We start from the raw sequence: 26,282 nt of genomic DNA, 5'->3' as shown, positions 1-26,282 counted from the left end.
GCCAGGCCTTTCTCCTCCTGCAGGGTACAAAGACCCCTCCGCTCATGCCGATCTCACCGGCTCGCCGCGACGGCCGGCGGGACCGGCCCGGGGGGCGGGGCGATGGCTCGGAGGGGCGGGGCCATACAGGGGGTGGGGCGCGGGCGGCCCGGAGGGCGGAGCGAGGGCGCGGGCGGGACCAGATCGGGGGGCGGGCCGCTGGGGGCGGGACCAGCCTGTGGGCGAGTTCGGGGCGGGGCCTCCCTCGCTCGGGCGTCGCGCTGCCGTGCCGGGCCGCACGGGGGCGCCGCCGGGGCCGCGCTGCCCGGAGTTACCGGGAGTTGCCGAGAGTTGCCGAGCAGCCGAGGAGGCGCTCACTTCCGCGTAGGGCCCCGCGGCGTCCGGCGGCCGTGCCGAGGGCCCGGCGGGCCGCAGGTCAGTCGGGGAGGCCGCGGAGCCCGCCCCGCCCGTGCGGAGGAGCGGGGCGCCGGGTGGGCCGCGGGCCCGGGAGGCGGCGGGGCGCCCCGAGGAAGGGCCCGGGCCGCGGTGATAACACGGGCGCCCCGGGCTGCAGGCTCGGGTTTCGGGCCGATTGGGGGTCCCCGGGCCGCGGGGAGACCCCGGCCGGGCTTTCTGGTGTCCCAGCCCCTCCCCTTTCGTCCCCCGTCGGGGGAGGAACGCGAGTCTCCTGAGCAGTTTCTCGAAGTGGGGCCCGCGGGCGGACTCCGGACCCCTCCTCAGACTTCTGACCCGGACCCTGTGCCGAGGCCCGGAATCTGCATTTGCAGCAAGCGCCCCTGAGGGTTTGATGCAGGTGGTCACAGGACCGCACTTTGGGGACACTTCCCCAGAGGGCAGGGCGCTTCCCACACAGCAGGGAGCCTAAGCGGGTGCATTTGAGGATTGGCCCCGTGACTGGCCTGGGAGTGGTGACGGTCCTCCGCCTCAGGAGAGACTCGGGCAGGGGCTCTCGGGGCTGCTGTGTCCCTGCTGCCGCCAGCAGGGGTCTTCAGACGGGCGGGTGCCGGGTCGGGAGCCTCAGGGGTGAGGCGGTGCTGAGCCAGGCGAGGGGTGCCGCGGGAAGACCTGGAGTGGGTCCTGCTGCCCCGCGGGGGCTGCCTCCGCCGCGTACCCCCCGGGCAGCCCTGGTGGGCCCTGCACACGTCACCCTCTCTCTTTCCCCAGAGTCCTCGTCTGTCGGTAGGGACAGTAACTCCCGTCCAGTGGGGCTTTGTGTGCCTTAGGTAGTAATGTCTGTCAAGTGTCTCCTACAGTGTCCAGCACAGGAAGCCTGCAGTAAGTGGGAATTACTAAGAGTGATACAGGCCCTGCCTTCCTGGGCCTTACAGTCCCCCAAACCAGGGATTAAACACGGGGGGGGGGGGGGGGGGGGGTGCAGTGTGGACACAGGTACAGAGTATATTTGGGGAACTGTGCAAGTATTCTAACTGGGGGTGCTTGGGAAGGTCAGGCACGTGGTGAGGTTTGTCTGCAGCTTTGAAGAATAGATAGGATTCCAGGGAGCTTTGACTGGGGCAGCATGAACCAGTTTCACCCCGTGCCTCAGAGGTGATTCTCTCACACAGGACACTGTGGGGCTGCTCCTAGGACTTCTAGGCAGTACAAGAAGTCACATCCATAAGTGGGGTTTTTTTTTTTTTTTTTTGGTGAGGAAGGTTAGCCCTGAGCTAATATCCATTGCCAGTCTTCCTCTTTTTGCTGAGGAAGACCTGAGTCCTGAGCTAACATCTGTGCCCATCTTCCTCCATTTTATACGTGGGACACGCCACAGCATGGCTTGATGAGTGGTGTGTAGGTCTGCGCCTGGGATCCAGACTCACAAACTCTGGGCCACCGAAGCAGAGCACCTGAACCCAACCACTACACCACCAGGTTGGCCGCCCATAAGTGGGTTTTTGAAGGCTGGACTGTTGGTCCGTAATAGAGTCTGTCCAATGACCATGTTTGACATACATGGCCTTCAACTTAGACTCCGACGGTCTCCTCCCATTTCATTGGAGACTGGCTAAATTGGAGCATCTATGAAAGGATCTTAGTTGATTGCGTAGTAAGCGTGAATTGCCATGGATGTAGTTGAGCATTTTGAGAGCCATCTTATTCTTGCTGTGAAATGTGCAGATACATTGGGAATACCTTTTTCATCATAGTATTGTTTTAGGTTCCATAGAAATGCCACTGTCACCTGAGGTTCATCTGTCTCCAGAATGGATTAAGAAATCAAATCCTTAAAACTTCCCTAAAGCTTCAGCCATTTTAGAGTGAAGAAGCCAGATGCTTTAGAGGTGTTGTTTGTTGTTCTTCTGGACCAGTCTGGCTACTGGTATACATAGAATTCTGATCTCAGTTGATAAATTATTTATTCTTTAGTTACCTAACTTAAGAATTACAATTACCATCATTAGTAATTTCTGCTCTTATATTTCCTTGAATCTCTAGAGCCAATATCAAGTCCCTCAATATAGACCTAATGGTAAAATTTATATCATTATAGATAATATTTATCATTTATCGAGTGCTTACTCTGCCAGACACTGTTCTATATGCTTTTTATATGTTCTATCAATTATTCCTCTGATAGTCCTTTGAGGTAGGCACCATTCCTTCTTCGTCATTTTACAGATGAGGAAACAGGCAGATGAGGATGGTTAAGTGTTTGCCCCAGGTCCCAGAGCTGGTAAGTGCCTGAGCCTGGTAGCCCGATTCCATGCTACATGCGATCGCCTCTGCAGGCTAGACAGCTCCCTCAGACTTACTGTAGTTTAAAAAGATATGTGAATGTCGAAGATCATAAACACACCTCACCTTTGCATTATCTTCTTTAGTTCTTGAAACAGTCATTTCAACAGCTATGATTTGGTTGGTAATAGTTTATTATCATTTACAAATCCTCTGAGCCAAAGTTTTCCAGCTTCTCAGCATATCTCAAACTTCTTTCATATTATATAAAATCCTTCAATTCAATATTGTTGAGGAATTTCACTATTGTTCCTCAATAGTGCTGAGGAATCTATTTTAAATCACATTAAAATGTATTTATTTTATTATCTGTTTAGTGTACTCTTGGAAATATCGGTGGTGATTGTCTTTTTTTTACAGAGGGGGACTGGGCAGCCATTGTTCTGCAGTTTCTGAAAGTGTTTTGAAACAAAAATTTGTTGTCGGTGGGAGCAATGGAAAGTCACAAGGCAGAAGAAGAGGCGTTAGATATTCTTCGGCTGAACGTAGGGGGCTGTATTTACACAGCCAGGCGTGAGTCCTTGTGCCGCTTTAAGGACTCGATGCTGGCATCCATGTTCAGTGGTCGTTTTCCTCTAAAAACAGATGAATCAGGTAAATATCTAAAGCCTGTAAGCATGATCATGAATATTATTAAGATAGTCTAGTTTAAATTCCTTGATTTTCCGAATTACAATGGAATGTGTTAGGTTAGTATATTAATTACCGAGATCCTTAGGACTGTATGGAGATTGTTTAAGTACACGGAGAAATTAAATACCAGTTTCTAGAATCTATGATGCTGTTGCTAAAAGTTACAAAAAAGCAAATGTGCATAAAGGCCAGCCATGACCTAATTATGGGGATTAATTATATTTTGAAAGTTGTTAACATTCATGCAGCTCCATGAGTAAAAGTATTGAGGCTGATTAAATATGTTAGCTTCTCTCTGTGTTCTTCCAGTTAAATGTGTTTCTCTGAGAAAGCTGCCCTCATGGCTGACAAGGCAGTCATTGTGCATGTAGAATTAGTGTTAAACTTGCGGCCTAGTCTGGCTGTGTAGTCTTGTGTGCTCCCATGGATGCCTGAGAAAATGTCAGGGCAGTCATGTCAGCGACCGTCGGTGACCTGGGGTAGAGGACTGAAAACTGGTGTTTCAGAAGACTCTGTAAAATACAAGGGCAGGGTTCTGGGGCTGCTGTCTCTGCTTCGAGTGCTCTGAGGTTCACTGAACCTACTACTGGTTGTAAAGAAACTTCAGCAACCCAAGTATGGCTTTTTGCACATGTTAGGGGTCTGGGGCTCACACAACCCCCTCTTGCTTCTGTGTTAGAGGAGCGGGATTGAGGAGTCATGAGCCTGAGGGGCTGTTAGCAACCCTGGGTCTTGAGAGACCACTTTGCCAGCTGCAGGGCAGTTGAAAGAATGGAAAACTCTCCAATGGCGGGTGCCCATGGCTTGAGTCCACCTGGGCAGAAAGGTTGCTGGTAAAAGATGGTAAGCAGAGATTGAGTTTTTGTTTTGTTCTCTGCCTCCCAGTTTCACCTTCTTAATCCCTTCTTTTCTCAACTAATCAAAGGAGAAAAGGAATTATTGAGTAACCTCAGAAAGAAGTGTTTTCTTTTTTTTTTGATTCTGCTAAATTGTCTAAAAAAAAGGCTTTTATCATCAAGTAGTACCAGCATAGCATTTCTTTTTTAAGGTTTACGTTCATACAGTACAAAGGGATTGAGCTAATAAGTCCAAGCTTATGGCATGCCTGGAGCTAAGAAGCCTGAAGCTAATGTGTAGTGTCGCTGACATACAAACACTGGACACGGTAACAAGCACCTCGCATGCCCTCCTCGGGCAGGGACTCCATACACCTTTCCTGGCCCAGCTGGGCTGAGGTTAGGAGTAAGCTTGTTTCTACCAGGAGGCTGAGGTCTCCATGGCTTTTGCAGTAACTGTAGTGGGAATATGGTCATTGCATCCAAAATTCAAAATGGAGCTTAGAATACCTTTCCTGTATGGTAGGTGAGAATACAGAGGATTACTAAATTTGACTAAACCTGTTTGAACACTAGATATTAACTTTCTTGTGAGAAAGAAACATTTCTAATTGTAGAGGTCCTCAGTCTGATTTTAGTTGGACATGTTGAAGATTTATTGTGGTCATAATGTATCTCTGTAATCATTTTTGAACTGAATGTCTTCTAGGGGCTTGTGTTATTGACCGAGATGGACATCTATTTAAATACCTTTTGGATTATCTTCACGGAGAAGTTCACCTTCCCACAGATGAGCAAACCCGTGTTGCTCTGCAGGAAGAGGCTGATTACTTTGGCATCCCTTATCCGTACAGCCTGTCTGACCACTTGGCCAATGAAATGGAGACATATTCTTTAAGGTCAAATATAGAACTTAAAAAGGTCTTGGCATTTTCTTAAGTTTTAAAATATATATATGTATACATATATATATATACATTTATTATGCACAAAGCAATGTGTTATTTTGCATAGCTTGTGTTATCATATAAGCCAAATATGAGACAGTTTTACTTTTGATAATTTTTGAAGACACATTTGTTAATTACTACTACTCATTTTTTAAGGCCAAAATTCTATTCTAGGAAAGTGTATTATAGCCCCACTCAAAGGTTTATGGAGTTTTTATTCCTCACTGAAGGTTTAACACTTTTTGATGGCTTTTTTTATAGAACTATTCTGCTCTTGAAGTTCTTTTTAAATTAAGAGCCATACTGTAATATGTGAGGGTATAGTGGTATTATTTTGTTTACTGAAATGATCTTTTAAAAGAATGATCATGATAAATGAAAGATTGTATAAAATCTCTTAGCTGATTTAGTGAGTGTAGCAGTTTTTTACTAAGTTAAAACATCAGTTTGATTAATTCACTTGGAGATCTATAAATCTTTTTTTAAGATGCTTCTATTTTAAATCACATTTTAAATATCTTTACATGACTTGAAAAGCTTCATTATTTATTTTTGTCTTATTGATAAGTGTTATATTTGCTATTAATTATATATCTTTGGGCATCTAAGCAAAATATTTTTCCTAGATAACTGTTAATAGTGAAAACTGACCTGAATTGGTTTGAATTCTTTGATTTGGATGTCAGTGTTTAGGAGACAAGTTGACAGTATGGTTATTAGGAGAGCAGCATGAGGAGAAAGTGGATTTGGTTCCAGATCCCTGTCAGGAATTTGCATAGTTGTATGGGTTCTGCTACTGAAGTTGTTTATAAATTGAGTTGTCAGTCTTTTGGTGCTGTTCACCCTGTCTGCGGAATGGGGCTAAAAAAGCGTGTCTGGAAGGTTGAGGTGGGTTAGCACTCATCTTCTGAAGTCCTAGCTCTGTAGTCTTTTATTCCTGGTTTGTAGGCAGAAAGGACATAGCAAGCGTACATTCATTCTGTCAGCCAACACATGTTTATTTCAAATGTTTTTGGCATATGGAGTGCTGTTCGAGGGACTGTGTGGAGTGCAAGGAAATACAGCATACAGTTCTTGCCCTTGAACAGTTTATAATATAGTTGGGAATTCTCATAGATGAGCAAGGAAAGTTAAAAACGAATACAGGAGTTGGATAGCAACGTTAAATGAAAATGCAAATCACGATAGGGTCCTGTTTTCATTCACTGAGTCAGTAAGTATTAAGCATCTCCTTGGTGTCGGGCACTATTCCAGGCACTTGCGATACAAAACAAAACGGACAAAAGTGCCTGTCCTCAGGGCGCTCACAGTGGTAATGCCGTTTCTCCCAAGGAAGGCCCTTGCCACTTCACTGGGTGAAGCCCTCCTGCTGCGTGCCCCTTGGCACCTCATAGGTCCACTGGCAACACTTTTTACACTGTGTGCTGACGGCTTATTTAATGTCTGTCTTCTGCATTAGCTATAAACTCTAGGAGGGCTGTGCCCCTATCTCTTGCTCACCATTGTCGCTCTAGGACAGTGCTCAGACAGCGCTCGGCACATAGTAGGTACTTAATATTCAAGTGAATGAATGACTGGGTGGATAAATGCCAAATGAATCAGACAGTGTGTATTGAATTCATATATTCATATCTTTCAATGTAAAAGAACAAGTTAATCTGGTTAACCCATGATTGGATTTGGAGTTAAAAATAAGCATCAACTATGGGGCTGCCTAGTCAGTAGGTGGTGAAAGGAGGATTGAATCAAATGGGAAATTTGGGAGGAAATAAAGGGAAAAGAAAAAGGTCTAACTTTTGGTTATTATATGAACATTTTAAAATTAAAAATGTTGGTAGTGAGGCTATAGGAGGAGGAAATAAAATATAATTTCCATTGGGTGGTACTTTTTGTGATTTGTGCCCCCACCAAATTCACAAATGCATGTGTGGTTTTTAAAGGCATAAAGACTAGGCTGAAATTTATAATCTTTTTATTTCCCTTATGACCAACTGAAATTCCAGCTTTACATGAAAGTAATAGAGCAAATTCATGTTTACTTTACTCCAGAATTAAATTCAAATTTTATATATTTTTTTGCTCCAGGCTTTAACAGACTTCTGTGATTCGTATGGTTTAGTTTGCAATAAACCAACAGTTTGGGTTCTCCACTATCTTAACACGTCTGGTGCAAGCTGCGAGAGTAGAATTATTGGTGTATATTCCACAAAAACTGATGGAACAGATGCTATTGATAAGCAGCTGGGAGGAAGAATTCACAGTAAAAGCATTTTTAAAAGGTATGTCCATATTTAAATATGAAAAGGATCAAAATAAAGTCTTGGTCTCTTCTAAGAGGTGTTATGGAATACGTGGTTGACTAGAAAAGACTCTCAACACCTTTCACGACAGAGTGAGCCCTTGTAGCTGTCGAGATAGGCCTGCTTTATGAGAAGATTGTAGTTAAGACCATTCCACTTATATATAAGCTAAAGGCCATCTATATGGTCTTTTACAGTGGTTCTCAGCTGGGAGTGGACATCAGAATCCCCTGAGAGGCTTTCTAAACAATGAAAAGAAAGAAAGAAAAGTCATAGGCCTGGGTATCTCCTGTAGACCATAGTCCAGAGGCAGAAACATGGGCCTCAAAGTCAGCAGGCTCCCTGAGTGACCTGTGCCCTAGTGTCCTGTTCTGAGAAATGATAAAGGACTTCCCTGGTTGCTCCTACCGTTAAATTCTGTGACTTGAACATGTTAAATTTGTAAGTGCTGTTCTCTTAATATTATTCCTGTAATCTTATTTACACTGGTCAATTCACTTAGCAAATTTTTTTTTTAATTCTCTGGGAGACTGGCTTGGGTCATATATTAGTGACTAATGCATGACCACAGGAGCTGGATTTTTCGATGATTAAATGTGTCCTCGTTTTCTGAGTTCTTTACGGGCAGGGATGTTTCTGTATAAGATGTAAATGCCTGGCACAGTGCTAGGAAAGTTTTATTCAAAGTTAAATCTTCTCTAACTTTACTGGAGTTAGGTGATCTTTTAGAAAACTTATTTTAAAGATTTGTTGATTTGTCTGCATGGTCTGTACTGTGGAATTAACAAATACTTTACCACAGTAAAAAGAGGTCAAATGTAGGTTAGCATATGAGTATAATATATTATACTCATATAGTATAGAATATAATCTATATTTATATGCTTAGGGGTCACAGAAGAACAACTACTCAATGCCTGCATATTTTTTTCCTTTATTAACAAGCACTTGAGTGTCTATGATATATATATATGCATGCTCATGTTCTTACCTAGATAGTGTATTTTCATTACCTTTTGCAATATTTCTAGAGAGGCGGGAAATAATGTTCAATACATTTGGAGCTATTATTCAGTAGCAGAATTGAAGAAAATGATGGATGCCTTTGATGCCTGGGAAGGAAAAGGTACAGTACAATTCTTTTATTTCATGGCAGGAGGTAGACTTTTCCTTAATAAGACAAAGTAAGCTCAAATACTGCATTTCTTTTTTTGAGAAAATATTTTTTTGGTGGGTTAAGGTATTTGTCACCTCATAGTAGCATTAAAGCAGTTTACTTACAAACCTTTAAACTCCATGAGTTGCTAGATATTATTGCTAGTTTATAAGTCAGTAACCTAAAATACACTTCTGTTGGTGATGCTTATTTAGTTCAATTAAACAAGAGTTCATTTAGCACCTACGTTGTACCTGGCATTGTCCTAGGAAGTATACCTCTAAATTAAGCATAAAATGTATCATCAAAAAAAAGAGAGAAAATGAAAGTAATGCTGGGGAAGATGTCTAAGGAGCCCTTAGAAAACAGTTAAAGTAATCTTTAAATGCACACTTTGAAATGTGACCATTTTATCAAGCTGCTTAAGTGAGTTGATAATAATAATGCCGTTTAATGTCCAGTGTGGTAAGTAGTTTGCATTCAGTATCTCTCAGTCCTGAAACAACCCTGAATGCTGTTTACCATTTTATTGATGAGGAAACTGAGTCTTAGGGAGGCCGTGCCACTTGCTTAAGGATCACAGAGGGTTAACTGTTCCATGCCAAAGTATTTTTTTCTTAATTAACAAGCATGTATTGAGTGTCTGTTAGGTGCAAGCACTATAATAAGTCCTAAAATTGGGTCCAAAGAGAGATAAGATACATCTCACTTCTCAAATGCTCTTGAAAGCTGGTAGAGACAGACATTGCAAGTCACATAGGTTGAATAAAAGGAGAGGAAGAGGCTTTTAAAAACTCTCCATCAGCTGTTCTTCCTTCAGGCGGAGTGCTAGTACCAACCCTTCTTCCTTTCCTCCATTTGCCTCCCTCACTTTTCCTCCTTTTTCTTTTCATATCACACCGCCAAGCATCTAGGATGAAGTGTAATGAAAGTGCTCCTCTCTTTAAAGAGCTTATTATTTTAGATTTAATTGGGCCGGCTCCGTGGCTTAGCGGCTAAGTGCGCGTGCTCCGCTACTGGCGGCCCGGGTTCGGATCCCGGGCGCGCACCGATGCACTGCTTCTCCGGCCATGCTGAGGCCGCGTCCCACATACAGCAACTAGAAGGATGTGCAACTATGACATACAACTATCTACTGGGGCTTTGGGGAAACAAAAGGGGGAGGATTGGCAATAGATGTTAGCTCAGAGCTGGTCTTCCTCAGCAAAAAGAGGAGGATTAGCATGGATGTTAGCTCAGGGCTGATCTTCCTCACAAAAAAAAAATAAAAAATAAAAAGTTAGATTTAATTGACTTTGAGACACTTAGGCTTAAGTTGAGGAACAAACCCCATGGTGTTCTCTGTGTCTCCTTTTGTGCCTCTAGACTGGCAGGCTGCCCAGGAAGCTTTGAGGGCCCTGGCTGGGTTTCTTTCTCCACTGACTCAGGAAGCTGGAGTGCAGAGCTGGAATCACTGACTTTTACAAAGCGTGCGACTGATTTTAACTTTTTAGAAAGCATGTAATGGAGTATCATTGTTATTTAACAAAGTTCTGGAGGGCCTGTGGAAAGCCGTAAGGCAGGAAACAGAAGTAAGAGACAGAACTATTAGAAGAAGACAGCTATTGTTATTTGTGGGCAATATGTCTTTATAGAAAACCCAAAGAATCAACTAAAGTTATTTTAAATGATGAGTTCAGTAGACTAAACTAGCTGGATACAATATAAGTAAACGAAGATCAGCAGCTTACTTATGATAGATTAATTAGAAATTATAGGGGACAATCCCATTCATGATAACAATAAACAACAAATAACTAAGACTGCCCTACCAAGAAATGCTTGGGTCTTTTTTGAAGAAAACTGCTAAAATTTATTTATCCACCCATCCATCCATCTATAAAAAAGAAGACATGAAGATTATGGTGAGACATACCATGATCCTGAACGGGAAATCTGAATATCAGTTCTTCTTAGATTAAATTATAGGTTTAACACAATTCCTACCAAAATATCAGTGGAACTCTTGGAAATCTTGAAGAAATGATTCTAAAATTCCTTTGAAAGAGTAAACAGATAAAATAGCCAAGAACATCTTGGGAAATAGAAGTCATTAGTGGGATGAGTCTAACTGTTTGGTAGTAAAAATCCTTTACTAGATCTATAATAATAAAAACAGTGTGTTTCTGGTATAAGAATAGATGCAAAGATCAAGAGGAAATCCCAATAAAGTTACAAGAATAAAAATACTGTGTGATAAGAAAGTATTAAATATCAATGAAAAAAGGATAGATTATTTAATAAGTAATTGAGAAATATGCTTGGGGAGAGAAAACAGAACTTTAGCCTCACATCATTTATCAAAATGATCCCAGGTGGATTTATGAATGAAAAATGAAACTATAATAAACTATAATGAAATGTAAGCAAATAACTGATTTCTCACTAGAGAAAGAAATTATAAGCTTAAAATAAATCATAAAGACAAAGATTAATAAATTTGATTACATAATATTTAATATATTAACCTTAAAACATAAAAAATTATAAAGTTAAAAGACTAATAAAAAACTTGGATAAAAATGTTACATTAACAGATGAAGAATATCCTTAATATAGAGAGGGTTTATTTAAATTGATTAGAAAATCAACTCAACCCCTACTATAAATAAATGTTCAAGGGTGATGACCATAAAATTCCCAGAAATGGAAACGTGGCAGAAGGTTCAAACTCATTTTGTCAATGAAATATACATTAAATGAGAACTATTTTTTTATATACCAGACTAGTAAAGATCTCTCATGCATTCTTGGCAGGAGTAAAAATTAATATTACTTTTTTGGGAAATAATTTATCAGTTAGTATATATCAATAGCATCAAAATTGTTCATATTCTTTGACCCAGTAATTCTACTTCTAGAAATCTACTCTAAGGACATAATCAAATGGAGACAAAGGCTTATGAACAGAAATGTTCAATTAAGCATTATTCATAATAGGGAAAAAATAAAAACAACCTAAATGTCTACAATAGAAGGTTAAATACATACTGGCACATCCTTGGGATATAGATGGGATATAGCTATTAAAATTATTTTGAATAATTTTTTACATGGATGAATGCCTGTGATAAAATAGAAATAAGAAATGATAAAATAAGAAATGATCAAAAGCAGGAAACAAAATTAAATGTAAAATGTTTTCAATTATGTGCATATCATATGAATAGAAAAAAGATTGGAATGACATACATCAAAATGTCATGAGCTGTGATTCCTAGTTTTAGGATTAGAAGTGATTTTGATTTTCTTATATATACTTTTCGAAATTTTCCAAGTTTTGTACAATGAATGTGAATTACTTTATAGGCAGGAAAAAGATGAAAGTTTTTAAACAAATTATGGTATATCCACAAAATGTGAATATTACTCGGCAGTAAAAAGAAATGATCATTGATACATATATCAACACGGATGAATCTTCAACCATTGTGCTAAAGAAGCCAGACACAAAAGGCTACACGCTGTATGATTCCATTTAAATGACACTCTGGAAAAGGCAATGCTAGGGAATAGTAGGGAGGATATTGGCTGCAAAGGGGTACACTGGGACTTTTGGGGTGATAGCAGTGTTCTATATCTTGATTGTGGCTATGGTCACATGACTGTATACATTTGTCAAAACTTACTGGATTGTATACTTAGAAAGGGTGAATTTTATTTTATGTAAATTATATCTCAGTAAACCTGACCAAAAAAACTTAATGGATGAGATTTGGAAATGTTTTTGTAGCATGAGTAGGTTTGGGAGCATGATCAAGCAGTTCCAGAAAGTTACTGTCTTAAAATGAGGTCCATAGACTTCTTTGAGTATTGGACATATCTGTTACTGTAATAATTTTTATTCCCCGCTTGCTAAATTGGTTATTATTACTAGACCTTTAATGATTAAGAAAGAAGATATCAAGTCCGTTCTTGGGACTTAAAGGTTACTTTTTTTTTTAATGCCAAGCCATTTTTATTCAACATCATTCGAAAAACATTAAGGTTTTTAAATGTGTCTATCTCATTTTTTATGGTCCTTTTTTAAAAATTGAGGTGAAATTCACATAACATAGAATTAATTAAAGTATACATTTCAGCGGCATTTACTACATTAACAATGTTGTGTAACCACCATGTCTATCTAGTTCCAAAACATTTTCATCATCCCAAAAGGGAACCCAATACTCATTAAGCACTTACTCCCCATTCTGCTCTCCCCTCAGCCCCTGGCAACCACCAGGCTGCTTTCTGTCTCTATGGATTTGCCTGTTCTGGATATTTCATATAAATAGAATCATATAATATATGACCTTTTGTATCTGGCTTCTTTCACTTAGCATAATGTTTTCAAGGTTCATAAGAATATAACTTTCAATCAGAAACATATCAGATTTAAAAATTAAAATGAATTTGACTGGAATCTTGGCCTAACACATTAACTCAAATTATTCTTGTTTGAAAGGTGCTTATAGGGTAGTGATATCTCATGTTCACATAGTGGTTGCCTCTTACAGGGCACTTCACAAAATTTACCTGATTTGATGGTCACAGCAACCCAGTGAGATAGACAGAGGAAGTGTTAGAACCCCCACTGTCCAATCCTTACACTATTACTGACACTATGACTTATAATAAAGGCACCTAACATCGCTTGAGTGCTTAGTCTGTGCCAGGCCCTGCTCTAAGCAGTTTGCATTTATTTACTCATTTAATCATCACAACAATCCTACGAGGTGTATGTACTATTGTTGTCATCATTTCACAGATGGGATAATTTAGGCACAGAAAAGTTAAGTAACTTTCTCAAGGTCACATGATTAGTGAGTGACAGAAGTGGGATTCAGACCAAGGTAGTCTTGGCTCCAGAGCCTGTACCCTTAACCAGCACACACTCAGCTGCCCAGGGCCCATATAACGACTTGCTGATTGTCAGTGGCAGAGCCAGGGCTGGTAGCCAGCTCTTCCTAGACCCAGGTCATGGCTGCGCCACTACTGGCCTGGCTCTTCGTGGGAGCACTTCCTGTGTGCACCTTTTGTCAAATGGGAGGCATGGACCTGAAACTTTTTCTGGCCAGTCTTATATGAAACAGTGTTGCTGAACCTTCTGCAGTGGACAGTGGCTCTCTTCATTATGTGTTTTTATCTTCCAGGTGTTAGCTACTGGCGGGTGCCCCACGAGCTGATAGAATGCTGGACTCTGGAAGAGCGGCCTTTACTTGGAAGCCTGCGTCACATGGCCCCAGTTCGAAAGAGGTTATCTGTGCTCTGTTGATTTTTTTTTTTTTAATCTGTGGCCTATATTTTTACTGCCTTTATTGGGGAAGTGAATAATGGTTCTTGACCTTACTAAGCTTATTAATCACTTAGATGTGTCAAAGTATAAATCTTGATAAATGCCAAATTACCAAAACTATGTAAAAAGTGGAAACAATTCTGTAAAACTGAGTTATAGTACGTTCTTTTTGGGAGAGTGTGATTTTAAAAATAATAGTGGACACAGTGGGAATGCTGTGGTATTTTTCCCTACAAAAGTGAAATCCTAGGCTTTATTGGCAATGGTCAAAACATTTATTTATTAGATTTAATATTTGAAATTTCCTGTGACTTATTCTCAATTCCTTTCTCCTTTCTATTACCACAAATAGCATTTTTATTTAATGGTATATTCTAGTGTTCTATGAAATTATTAGCATTAAATTCACTTCACGTCTGTGCCTTTTACTGTGTTCTATTTTATTTATTTTTTTGTGTGAGGAAGATCGGCCCTAAGCTAACATCTGCCAATCCTCTTTTTGCTGAGGAAGACTGGCCTTGGGCTAACATCCATGTCCGTCTTCCTCTGCTTTATATGGGATGCCGCCACAGCGTGGCTTGACAAGCGGTGCATTGGTGTGCGCCCGGGATCCGAACCGGCGAACCTCGGGCTGCCACAGAGCACCCGCACTTAACCGCTTGTGCCACCGGGCTGGCCCCTTTACTGTGTTTTAAATACATTTAAAATCATATTTCTTTTTCATTGTCTCAGTATCATTCATGGCTTTCAGATGTTCTGATTTCTTGATCATCTGTTCTAGAATTTGATTCAATGCCCCTATGGAGTTTCAGACTGCTTTCTTACTTTTGCCCTCTAGATCTTTCATCAGAATGCAGAGAAGTTTATTCAGTTTTTAGTGGTTAATCATCTCTTGTTAAAACAGATCTTTTTTCTTAAAGGCCATCATTTTATTATCATTATTTATTTTGTCTTTTGAACTTCTAGTTAGCAAATATTATTTGAGTCTAGAGCAGTGGTTCTCAACTGGGGGCAGTTTCATCCCCCAGGGGATATTTGGCAGTATTTGGAGACACTGTGGGTGGGGGATGCTCCTGGCATCTAGTGGGTAGAGGCCAGGGGTGCTGCTAAACATCCTAGAATGCACAGGGAAGCCCCAACAACAAAGAATTATCCAACCCTAAATGGCAGTAGTGCTAAGGTTGAGAAACCTTGGTCTAGAGTCTAGTGGAAGGTGTGGACAGAAAACAAAGCAAGCAGGAATGGTTTTATGGGGACTCTCCTCTGTGTTAGTTGTCTTTCCTCTGGAATTTTATTAAGCATCACTTTTGATTCATGGATAGGATAATGATAACCAGAAGTACTTGTGAGGTCCTGAAGAACCATCTGACTCACTTGAGAAACTTTAGTTATGTTCAGTAGAGTTTTAGGGTTGAATATATTATATTCACATTCTTTATTACATATGGCCATTTTCAAATCACCATGCTATTATGATCCCATTTCCAAGAATCAGAGTTCACTATGTTATATTTGTCTCTGAAAACACAACAGTGCTGGGTGAGAGGGAGGAGTCTTGGAGGATTGGCATTACATTTCATGTTCAGGAGGTGATCTTGATGAAGTGAAACTGACGGAAGCAGTTGGGGGAGCAGGCAAGCTTTTGACAGTGGTGGTTTGACAGTTTTAAGGTCATTTAAAACAATATTCTGTGTGATTTATCCTTCATTTTGTTAATGTGGTATATCACATTGACTGATTTGCAGATGTTGAACCATCTTTGATCCCAGGAATAAATCCTACTTGATCTTAGTGTATGATCCTTTTAATGTACTGTTGAATTTGGTTTGATAATATTTTGTTGAGGATTTTGCATGCATGTTCAGCAGGGATATTGGCCTGTAATTTTCTTTTCTTGTGGCATCCTTGTCTGGTTTTGGTATCAGGGTAATGCTGGCCTTGTAAAATTACTTTGGACGAGTTCCCTCCTTTTCTGTTTCTTGGAAGAGTTTGAGAAGGATAAGTATTAATTCTTCTTTGAATGTTTGGTAGAATTCATCAGGGAAGCCGTCGGTCCTGGACTTTTGTTTTTCGGTAGGTTTTTACTAGCAGTCCGTCTGTTCAGATTTTCTATTTCATCATGGTTCAGTCTTGGTAGGTTGTATGTTTTTAGGAATTGATCTGTTTCTTCTAGGTTGTCCAATTTGTTGGCATACAATTGTTTATAGTAGTCTCTTATGATCCTTTGTATTTCTGTGGTATCAGTTGTAATACCACTCTTTCATTTCTGATTTTATTCACTTGAGTCCTCTCTCTTTTTTTCTTGATGAATCTAGCTAAAGGTTTGTCAATTTTGTTTATCTTTTCAAAGAATCAGCTCTTAGTTTCACTGATATTTTCTATTCTTTTTTGTCTATATTTCATTTATTTCTGCTCTAATCTTTGTTATTTCCTTCCTTCTACTAACTTTGGGCCTCATTTGTTCTTTTTCTAGTTCCTTGAGGTGTAAAGTTAAGTTGTTTATTTGAGACTTTTCTCTATTTGAGGTAGGCGTTTGTCACTGTGAACTTCACTGTTAACTTCCCTCTTAGAACTGCTTTTGCTACATCCCATAAATTTTGATATGTTACATTTCCATTTTTATTTGTCTCAAGCTATTTTTTTTTATTTCTCTTTTGATTTCTTCTTTGACCCACTGGTTGTTCAGTAGCATATTGTTTAATCTTCACATATTTGTGAATTTTCCCGTTTTCTTTGTGTAATTAATTTCTAGTTTCATACCCTTGTGGCTGGAAAAGATGCTTGATATGATTTTGGTCCTCTTATATTTATTAAGACTTATTTTGTGGTCTAATGTATGCTCTATCTTGGAGAATGTTCCATGTGCACTTGACAAGAATGTGTATTCTGATAGTTTTGGATGGAATGTTCTTTATATATCTATTAAGTCCATCTGGTCTAATGTGTCATGTAAAGCAATGTTTCCTTACTGATTTTCTGTCTGGATGATCTATCCATTGATGTAAGTGGGGTATTAAAGTCCTCCACTATTATTGTATTGCTGTCTGTTTCTCTCTTTAGGTCTGTTAATATTTGCTTTGTATATTTAGGTGCTTCTATGTTGGGTACATAAATATTTACAAGTGTTATATCCTCTTGTTGGATTGACCCCTTTATCATTAGGTAATGCTCTTCTTTGTCTCTTTTATTACAGTCTTTGTTTTAAAGTCTAATTTGTGTGATGTAAGTATAGCTACTCCAGCTTTCTTTTGGTTTTCATTTGCATGGAATGTCTTTTTCCACCCCTTCACTTTCAGTCTGTGTGTGTCCTTACATCTAAAGTGAGTCTTATGTAGGCAGCATATCGATGAGTCTTGTTTTTTTATCCATTCAGCCACTCTATATCTTTTGATTGGAGAATTTAGTCCATTTACATTTAAAGTAATTATTGATAGGTATGTGCTTATTTCCATTTTATTAATTGTTTTCGGGCTGTTTTTGTAGCTCCTCTCTGTTCTTTTCTTCTACTCTTGCTCTATTCCTTTGTGGTTTGATGATTTTCTTTAGTGGTATGCTTAGATTCCTTTCTATTTATCTTTTGTGTATTTATTATAGGTTTTTGCTTTGTGGTTACCATGAGGCTTACATGAGGCTTATCTATAACAGTCTATTTTAAGTTTGATCCCATTCTAAAGCTCAACATTTTTACTTTCTTCCCCCACATTTTATATTTTTGATGTCATATTTTACATCTTTTTATCTTGTGTATCCCTCAACTAATTTTTATTATAATCATAGTTATTTTTACTGCTTTTGTCTTTTAACCTTCATACTAGTTTTATAAGTAATTAATCCTCTACTTTTACTATATATTTACCTTTCCAGTGAGATTTATTCTTTCGTATGTGTTCTGGTTACTAATTAGCACCCTTTCTTTTCAGCTTAAAGAAGTCCCTTTAATGTTTCGTGTAATGCTGGTTTAGTGGTGATGAACTCCTTTAGCTTTTGTTTGTCTGGAAAACAGTTTATCTCTCCTTCAATTCTGAATAATAACTTTGCCAGTATTCTTGGTTAGATGTTTTTTTCTTTCAGCAATTTCAATATATTGTGCCACTTCCTTCTGTCCTGCCAAATTTCTGCTGAAAAACCTAGTGCAAGTTTTAAGGGTTCCCTTGTATGTATGTGACAAGTTGTTTTTCTCTTACTGCTTTTAAGATTCTCTCCTTGTCTTTAACTTCTGACATTTTAATTATAATGTGTCTTGGTGTGGGTCTCTTTGGGCTCATCTTATTTGAAACTCTCTGGGCTTCCTGGATCTGAATGTCTGTTTCCTTCCCCAGGTTAGAGAAGTTTTCAGCCATTATTTCTTCAAGTAAGATTTCTACCCTTTTCTCTCTCTCTTCTTCTGGGAGCCTTCTAATGTGAATGTTAGTCCATTTGATGTTTCCCCATAAGTCCCTTAAGCTGTCTTCACTTTTTTCTTTCCTTTTTTTTTCCAGCTCTGATTGGGTGAGTTCCATTGCCGTGTCTTCAGGTTCACTGATCCTTTCTTCTGCTTCCTGTAGAGTCTCCTGTTGAACCCCTCTTGTGTGTTTTTTAGTTCAGTTATTCTTCAGCTCTGTGACTTCTATTTGGTACTTTCTTATATTTTCCATCTCTTTGCTAAAGTTTTCACTGTGTTCACCAGTCTTCTGCCCAGTTCGGTGAACATCTTTATGACCATTACTTTTGACTTTTTATCAGGTAAATTACTTATCTCCATTTCATTAAGGTTTTTTTTGAGTTTTTATCTTGTTCATTAATTTGGAACATATTCTTCTATTTCTTAATTTTGCTTGATTCTCTGTGTCGGTTTCTATATAGTAGATGAAACAACAAGGAGTGGCCTCACGTAGGAGATGAACCTTGTCATTCTACCCTGCCCCACCTCTTGGTGGTCTCTCAAACCTCTGTGCTTGTCCAAGCAGCCTATTATATTTTTAATAGCTCCCAGTCATTGAGGATGTGCCAAGACCTGTCAGTGTCCCAAAGGGGAGGATCTCAGCACCTAGATTCAGGCTGACTAGAAGCCAGAGCCTCAGGCAGCAGCTTTTAAAGGTATGCAAATATATACAGTCCTGTGGGACCATAAGTGTAAGCCCAGCTGGCTATCAGAGCCAGGCAACATGGAAGTGTCCCCTGGGCAACATTTGCAAAAATCTGGGCTTCAGCCGAGTGTATAAGCTCTTTCCTGGAAGATACTGGTGAGCTCTAGCAAGGCGGAGGGAGAGCACCAAGCTGGCATCCACAGCCTGTGTTCCTTGAGAGCAGCTGTGTAGGCCAGTAAATGTGTGCCAGACCTGAAGCCTAACCCTCAGGGCAAAGCTCCAGAACAAACAAAGAGGCCTCCTTCACAGAAAGGCTAGGGGGCGTGCTGCTGTCTGTGCAGTGCCCCGGGGGTGCTAGCCTGTCAAGAACTGTCCCTCTGATTGCCAGAGTCTTATGGGACCCAGGAATGCAAGCCCCCCAGCTGCCATAGTCAGGTGATCAAGGGGTGTCCCCTGAGCAGCAGTTGCAAAAACTGGGACACCGTATGTAAAAACCAGGGCACCAGATGCATGTAAAGCTCCCCTCCAGGAGACACCGGTGCTCTGGAGTACGGCAGAGGGTGAGTGCGAAGATGACCCCTGCCAGTCTCCATCCCCAGAAAGTATTCCAACAGGCTCATAGAAGTGTGTGTTAAATGAGATGCCTGCCCCTCAGTCTGATGACTTCATGTAAGTAGGTGACCCTCGTTTATTTTAAGTCTGGTGTGATTGGCTGCCTCTGAGCTGGGCCCTGGAGCAGGTGAGTCCAAGTGCATGAGCCCTTTAAGAGCCTTTTCTCAGATCACTATAGTCTTGTAGGTCTTGGGACACAAGCCCCTTTGGTTTTCAAAGTTAGATGTTTTGGAGGCTCTTCTCTCAAGGCCATGTCTTAAAAGTTGGGGTGCCTGATGTGGGGCTTGAACCCTTCACTCCTCAGGGAGATGCTCTGGGTTTTAAGTTCCCTCCCAGTTGTGAGTTGCTGTGCTGTGTTGGGGTTTATGTCGAGATTGTGTTCCAGCCTCTTCTACTGACTTCAATGTTGTTTTCTACTTATTTGCCTGATGTGTAGTCGTCACTCAGCCGGCTTTTAGGTTTTTTAAGGAGGAAGTTGTTCCATATGTAGCTGAGACTCAGTGTGTCCATGGGAGGAGGTGAGTTCAGGATCTTCCTACATTGCCATCTTGAACTGGAAGCAGTCTATCATATCATATCAAAAAATCATATGATCATCTCAGTGTATGCAGAAAAAGCATTTGACAAAATTCAACATCCATTTATGATAAAAACTCTTAACGAAGAGGGTATAGAGGGAATGTACCTCAACATAATAAGGCCATATATGACAAGCCCACAGCTAACATCATCCTCAATGGTGAAAAGCTGATAGCTTTTCTTTTAAGATCAGGAACAAGACAAGGATGCTCACTCTTATCACTTTTATTCAACATAGTGTTGGAAGTCTTAGCCAGAACAATTAGGCAAGAAAAAGAAATAAAAGGCATCCAAATTGGAAAGGAAGAAGTAAGACTGTTCTTATTTGCAGATGACATGTTATTATATATAGAAAACCCTAAAGACTCCATCAGAAAACCGTTCGAACTCCATAAATGAATTCCATAAAGTTGCAGGATACAAAATCAATACACAAAAAATCTGTTGTGTTTATATATACTAATAATGAACTGTTAGAAAGAGAAATTAAGAAAACAATCCTATTTACAATTGCATAAAAAAGAATAAAATACGTAGGGATAAATTTAACCAAGGAGGTGAAAAACCTGTATATTGAAAACAACAAAACATGAAAGAAATTGAAGAAGACACAAATAAATGGAAAAATATTCCATGCTCATGGATTCAAAGAATTAATATTGCTAAAATGTTTTAACACCCAAAGCAATATACAGATTCAATGCAATCCCTATCAAAATTCCAATGGCATTTTTCACAGCAGTAGAACAAACAATCCTAAAATTTGTATGGAACCACAAAAGATCCCAAATAGCCAAAGCAGTCTTGAGAAAGAAGAACAAAGCTGGAGGCATCATGCTCCCTGATTTCAAACTATATTACAAATCCCTAGTAATCAAAACAGTATGGTATTGGCACAAAAACAGACATATGGATCAATGGAACTGAATAGCGAGCCCAGAAATAAACCCATGCATATATGGTCAACTAATTTATGACAAAGGAGCCAAGAATATACAATGGGGAAAGGACAGTCTCTTCACTAAATGGTGTTGGGAAAATTGGACCACTATCTTACACCATACACAAAAATTAACTCATAAGACCTGAAACCATAAAAGTCCTAGAAGAAAACAGAGGTGGTAAGCTCCTTGACATAAGTCTTGGCAGTGATTTTTTTTTTGGATTTGACACCAAAAGCAAAGGCAACAAAAGCAAAAATAAAAAAGTGAGACAACATCAAACTGAAAAGCTTCTGCACAGCAAAGGAGATAGTCAACAAAATGAAAAGGCACCCTATTGAATGGGAGAAAATATGTGCAAATCATATATCTGATAAGGGGCTAATATCTAAAATATACATAAAGTACTCATACAACTCAACAGTAAAGAAAACAAACAATCCTATTAAAAAATGGGCAGAGAATCTGAATAGAAATTTTTCCAAAGAAGACAGATTGGAATTCCATTGACAGGTGGCCCATAGGTGCATTCAAGATGCTCAACATCATTAATCATCAGGAAAATGCCTCCAAACCACGTGAGGTATCACCTCATACCTGTTAGAATGGTTATTATCAAAAAAACAGGAAATGAGTGTTGGTGAGGATGTAGACAAAAGGGAACCTTTGTGTACTGTGGGTGGGAATGCAAATTGGTATAGCTACTGTGGAAAACAGTATGGAGGTTCTTAGAAAAATTAGAAGTTTGGGGCCGGTCTAGTGGCATAGTGGTTAAGTTTGTGTGCTCTGCTTCGGCGGCCCAGCGTTCGCAGGTTTGGATCCTGGGTGTGGACCTACACACTGCTCATCAAGCCATACTGTGGCGGTGTGCCACATACAAAATAGAGAAGGATTGGCACAGATGTTAGCTCAGGGACAACAATCTTCCTCATTGGCAACAGATGTTAGCTCAGGGCCAATCTTCCTCAGCAAAAAAAAAAAAAAATGACAAGTAGAACTACCATATGATCCAGCAATTCCACTTCTGGGTATTTATCCAAAGAAAATGAAAACACTATCTCAAAAAAGATATATGCACCCCAGTGTTCATTGCAGCATTATTTACAATAGCCAAGATATGGAAACAACCTAAGTATCCATCAATGGATGGTAAAGAGATAAAGAGATTGTGATATATATATGTGTGTGGGTGTATATATATATATAGCCATAAAAAAGTGAAATCTTGCCGTTTGTGACAACATGGATGGACTTTGAGGGCATTATGCTAAGTGAAATAAGTCAGACAGAGAAAGACAAATACCATGTGATCTCCGATCTCTCTGATATATGAAATCTAAAAAAAAAAAACACAAAACCAAGCTCATAGATACAGAGAACAGATTGGTGGTTTCCAGAGGCAGGGGGTTGGGGGTGGTTGGAGAAATAGACCAACAATTTTTTTTTTAGTTTAAATAAATTGAAAAAAAATAAACAACGTTCCCCCTTTAGGCTTTTTTTAAAACTTTATTTTTTTTTGTGAGGAAGATCAGCCCTGAGCTAACATCTATTGCCAGTCCTCCTCCTTCTCTTCCCTTTTTCTCCCCAAAGCCCCAGTAGATGGTTGTATGTCATAGTTGCACATCCTGCTAGTTGCTGTATGTGGGACACGGCCTCAGCGTGGCCGGACAGGCGGTGCGTCCGTAGGCCCCAGGATCCGAACCCGGGCCGCCAGTAGCGGAGTGCGCACACTTAACTGCTAAGCCACAAGGCCGGCCCCCCACTTTAGGCTTTTTATAATGAATGGCAAACAGTTCAGGAATCTTTGAAGGTTTGTCCAAGACTTCTCAAATTCAAAAAGCATCTAACTATACGGTAGGTTTGACCATTCTAGCAGTTCCCAAAGTGTGTTCCATAGAATGCTAATGTTACTGGGTGCCAAAGGCTGCATTACAGAATGATTGGGAAATATGGGGCTCACAAAGTGAAACAGGTGTCTCCTATAGGCCTTCTCAGAACCTCTAATTTGTTGATATAGCTTTTAAAGCTTCAAGAGGAGAATAAAATATGCAGTAATGTTTCTCAAGTTTATTTGAGTGTGAAACCCTTTTTTCCTCAGTAAATGTCTTGAAGCTGCTGTTGCGGGAAAAACGACCTGGGATTTTCCTGGTTATCCTCTGGGTCACATGAGCTTTCTTGGGAACAGAGTGATATGCTGTATAATTCTAGTGTAACACTCCAACTTTTAACTTGTTGGGATTAACATTGTGTGCTTTTAAAAGAGTTTGTATGCAAATTGCAACAATCTTTTATAAACTTGGTAATTTACTTACTGACCTTGGTGGGAGATGAGAGATGAGGGAGGTTGATACCTCTAAATCTCTTGACTCAAATTCTTGAGGAAAACCTTTTAATTGCCCCGACGGTAAACTTTGGGGACGTTTGCATTAGTTACTGACCGTCTAAATGCTGACAGTGACTTCTGTACTTACAGGCGACTGATGGCGTTCAGTGAAGAGGCGGAGGAAGGCGTGAACTGTAAGACTGGTCCTAAGCCTGTCCGATTTGTGGGCCCTTCCACCAGCACCCAAATTAAAGTCAAGAACTCGGCTTCAGTCCGGGTCACTCCAGCCAGAACCCCCCAGGCCTGGTCCCGGGCGCCCGGGAACCGGGCTCCCGGCGCGAAGGCAGCGCACCGCCCCGCACCGTCCCCGGCCCCTGCCGCGGTGGGCACTGCGGGGCCCGGGCATTCCCAGGCTTCCCCTGGGTCCGCGAGTGCTGAAAACGGAGCCGCGCACCCACCTCCGGCCAAGGTTCTGCTCGCGGACAAGAGGGCCACCCCGCACCGAGTGATCAAGCTGAAGCGGACCCCGCTGGGCACTGCAGCCCGGCCCGCAGCGCCCCCGCCGCCCCCCAGAATCCCCGGCGCCTTGGGCGATAGTACTGAAAACTGGCCGGACAAGACTGACTGACGGCGACGGTGGACTCACGACGCCTTGTTTGCCTTCCGGAGCCTCCAGGCCGCGTGCTTTCGACGGAGGAGAGGTGACGCTTGGTTCTTCTGTGGGGTGATTACGGGACAAGCGAGCCATTCGGGCAGGAACGGAGCGGCGAGACTAAGTGGTTGGGCCTGTATTTACTTCTCATTCTCCCAGCTTTTAAATGATTATTTGTCTAGGGACAGTTTGAATTTCAGGTTTTTAATTTGTTTTTTTCATGGTTCATTGGTATTAAGGCCACAGCACAGCACAGCAAAATCACCACTAGAAAAGTCCACGTTGTTGCCGAAATAATTACAGACTTGAGGCACTTTTGTAGACACTCACTGCAGCCCAGGGATGGGAGTGGGGTCTGGGGAAGGAGAGGGGTGGGGTTAGTGCTCTCCCACAGCCTGAGAGGTTGCAGAGAAGGTAGCTCAGGGTGCACTGCCCACAGGTGCCTCTCCGTCTCCAAAGGCACGTTGGAAAGGGAGGTTGGAGGAGAGAAGATGGGGGTTTGAGATCACACTTTGACTCTCACTCAATTGAGTGATTTTCTCTCCTAGATTAGCTTTTCTCACTCTTTTCCATTAGCGGATTTATTTATAGGTCACAAGGAGATTTCTTGGGATGAGAACTATATAACATGTCTTCAGAAAGAATTGTTAAAATATTTTATTTTAATTTGAATAGTGAAGTTTTGAAAGTATTCTGAAAAAGAGAAGTTAAAAGTTTAACTTTTTAACTACAGTTAATATTTGTTTTTCAGAAATGACCATTGAAGTGTCATTCTGATTATACAATATGGTTTTTTATGTGTAAATTTCCCCATAACTTGAACTTAATATTTTTAGACAAAATATTTTGATTAATCCTCTATTTTTTCACAGCTATTCAGTTGTATATGTTTATTCTTAACATGTTATGTTTATAATTGGATCACATATTTCTGCCTTCAGAGAGCAGTATGCCTTCAGTGTGTTAAAAATAAGTTGATAAAGCAGGGTACTTTTTATTCAATGCCTATCATTGCACTTGCATTGCTTTGAAAGAGTAAGGTAAATATCCTCAAAACATTACTTTTTACAAAATAAAGTAAAACTTTTTCATAAAACGTGACATTTTCTATGACTGTACTTATTTTTAAACCTTGGAGACCTTTAGTATTTTGAAAGCTTCTTTGTTTATATAGGATATCTGTTTCTGCTTACGAAATTGCTTTCTTGTCTAGGTAATGTATGAAGTAAGTAAACCAATTTTAGACAGCTATCCAAATACCAACAGCCTTTTAAAATGGGTGGTTTATTTGGCTAGAATAAGTGAATATTTCACTGAACATTCATGAAGACATTCCCCTGTGGAATGAGTGAAATATTCAGTCACCTTGAAAAATACTATTATGAGAATCCAGGCTTTCTTAAAATCAAAGACCATACTGAATTTTGAGGACTTCCAATTAGGGCATTAGTATTGCTTGATTTAGGACATTTTGAATTGCTGATTCACATAAGAAAATTTTCCACTAATAAGCATATAATGTGTATTTTATACATGATAACCGTTTATCTGGAAAGGAAACATGTTGAAGATTAATCGTGGTGATTCAGTCAACAGCCTGCATTTCTTTGCTTCAGTAGTTTAAGGGAAGGCCATGTAGCACAGTTAGCCTTTATAACGAGAGTTTTTGGAGTAACTACTGGGCTGTGGTGCAGCTGAGGTGGAAAGGGACAAACAGTCCCTTATGAGTATCAGGAGGCAAAGTCAAATTTAGAATGTTAGAATCTGTGTGTTGAAATCTGGTTTGCCCTGATTAAAACGGGTTAGTTATGTCGTGGAGAGCCTGAAGCTGGCGATGGGGACACACTGAAGGATTTGTTTCGCTTATATGTTTAAATAATAAGTTTTTGTTTCATTATTGCCTTATATTATAGTTTATAAAGTATTTTCATATATTTTTTCATTGTGTTCATTTTGCTTTTTAGTTTCAGAACAACATAATGAAGGTAGTCTTTCCCAGTTCTTTAAAGATCAAGAAAATGAGGTCCAGCCAAGTTAAGGCTATACAATAATGCCCCCCCCCCCCCCCCCCCCCCCGCCCAGCACACACACACATTTAGCCCCATAATCTGATTTCCACAGAATGACACAGCATCACTGATCAAAGGAAAAGCTAGAGGGAGGAAGCAGACGTAAAAGTGT

At 40.4% G+C, this 26,282-nt stretch overlaps 1 protein-coding gene across 2 annotated transcripts; it reads left to right on the top strand.

Annotated features, from left to right (window-relative positions):
* Positions 1-334: 334 nt before the first annotated feature.
* KCTD18 (potassium channel tetramerization domain containing 18) lies at positions 335-26,035 on the top strand. 2 transcript variants are annotated; one of them, XM_087435562.1, is made up of 7 exons: positions 335-414; positions 3,097-3,330; positions 4,915-5,126; positions 7,241-7,434; positions 8,487-8,581; positions 13,786-13,888; positions 23,600-26,035. In XM_087435562.1, the coding sequence occupies exons 2-7, from the start codon at positions 3,171-3,173 to the stop codon at positions 24,075-24,077; spliced, it is 1,242 nt and encodes a 413-aa protein (XP_087291688.1). In that variant the 5' UTR covers positions 335-414; positions 3,097-3,170; the 3' UTR covers positions 24,078-26,035. The 2 variants fall into 2 exon arrangements, with proteins under 2 accessions (XP_087291688.1, XP_087291689.1); XM_087435563.1 differs by lacking the exon at positions 335-414 and adding an exon at positions 536-1,275.
* Positions 26,036-26,282: the final 247 nt, after the last annotated feature.

Source organism: Ceratotherium simum, chromosome 9, assembly GCF_057802395.1.
Source record: "Ceratotherium simum simum isolate JZ-2026a chromosome 9, ASM5780239v1, whole genome shotgun sequence".
Classification (NCBI taxonomy): Eukaryota; Metazoa; Chordata; class Mammalia; order Perissodactyla; family Rhinocerotidae; genus Ceratotherium; species Ceratotherium simum.
This window is presented reverse-complemented; position numbering and strand designations above follow the sequence as displayed.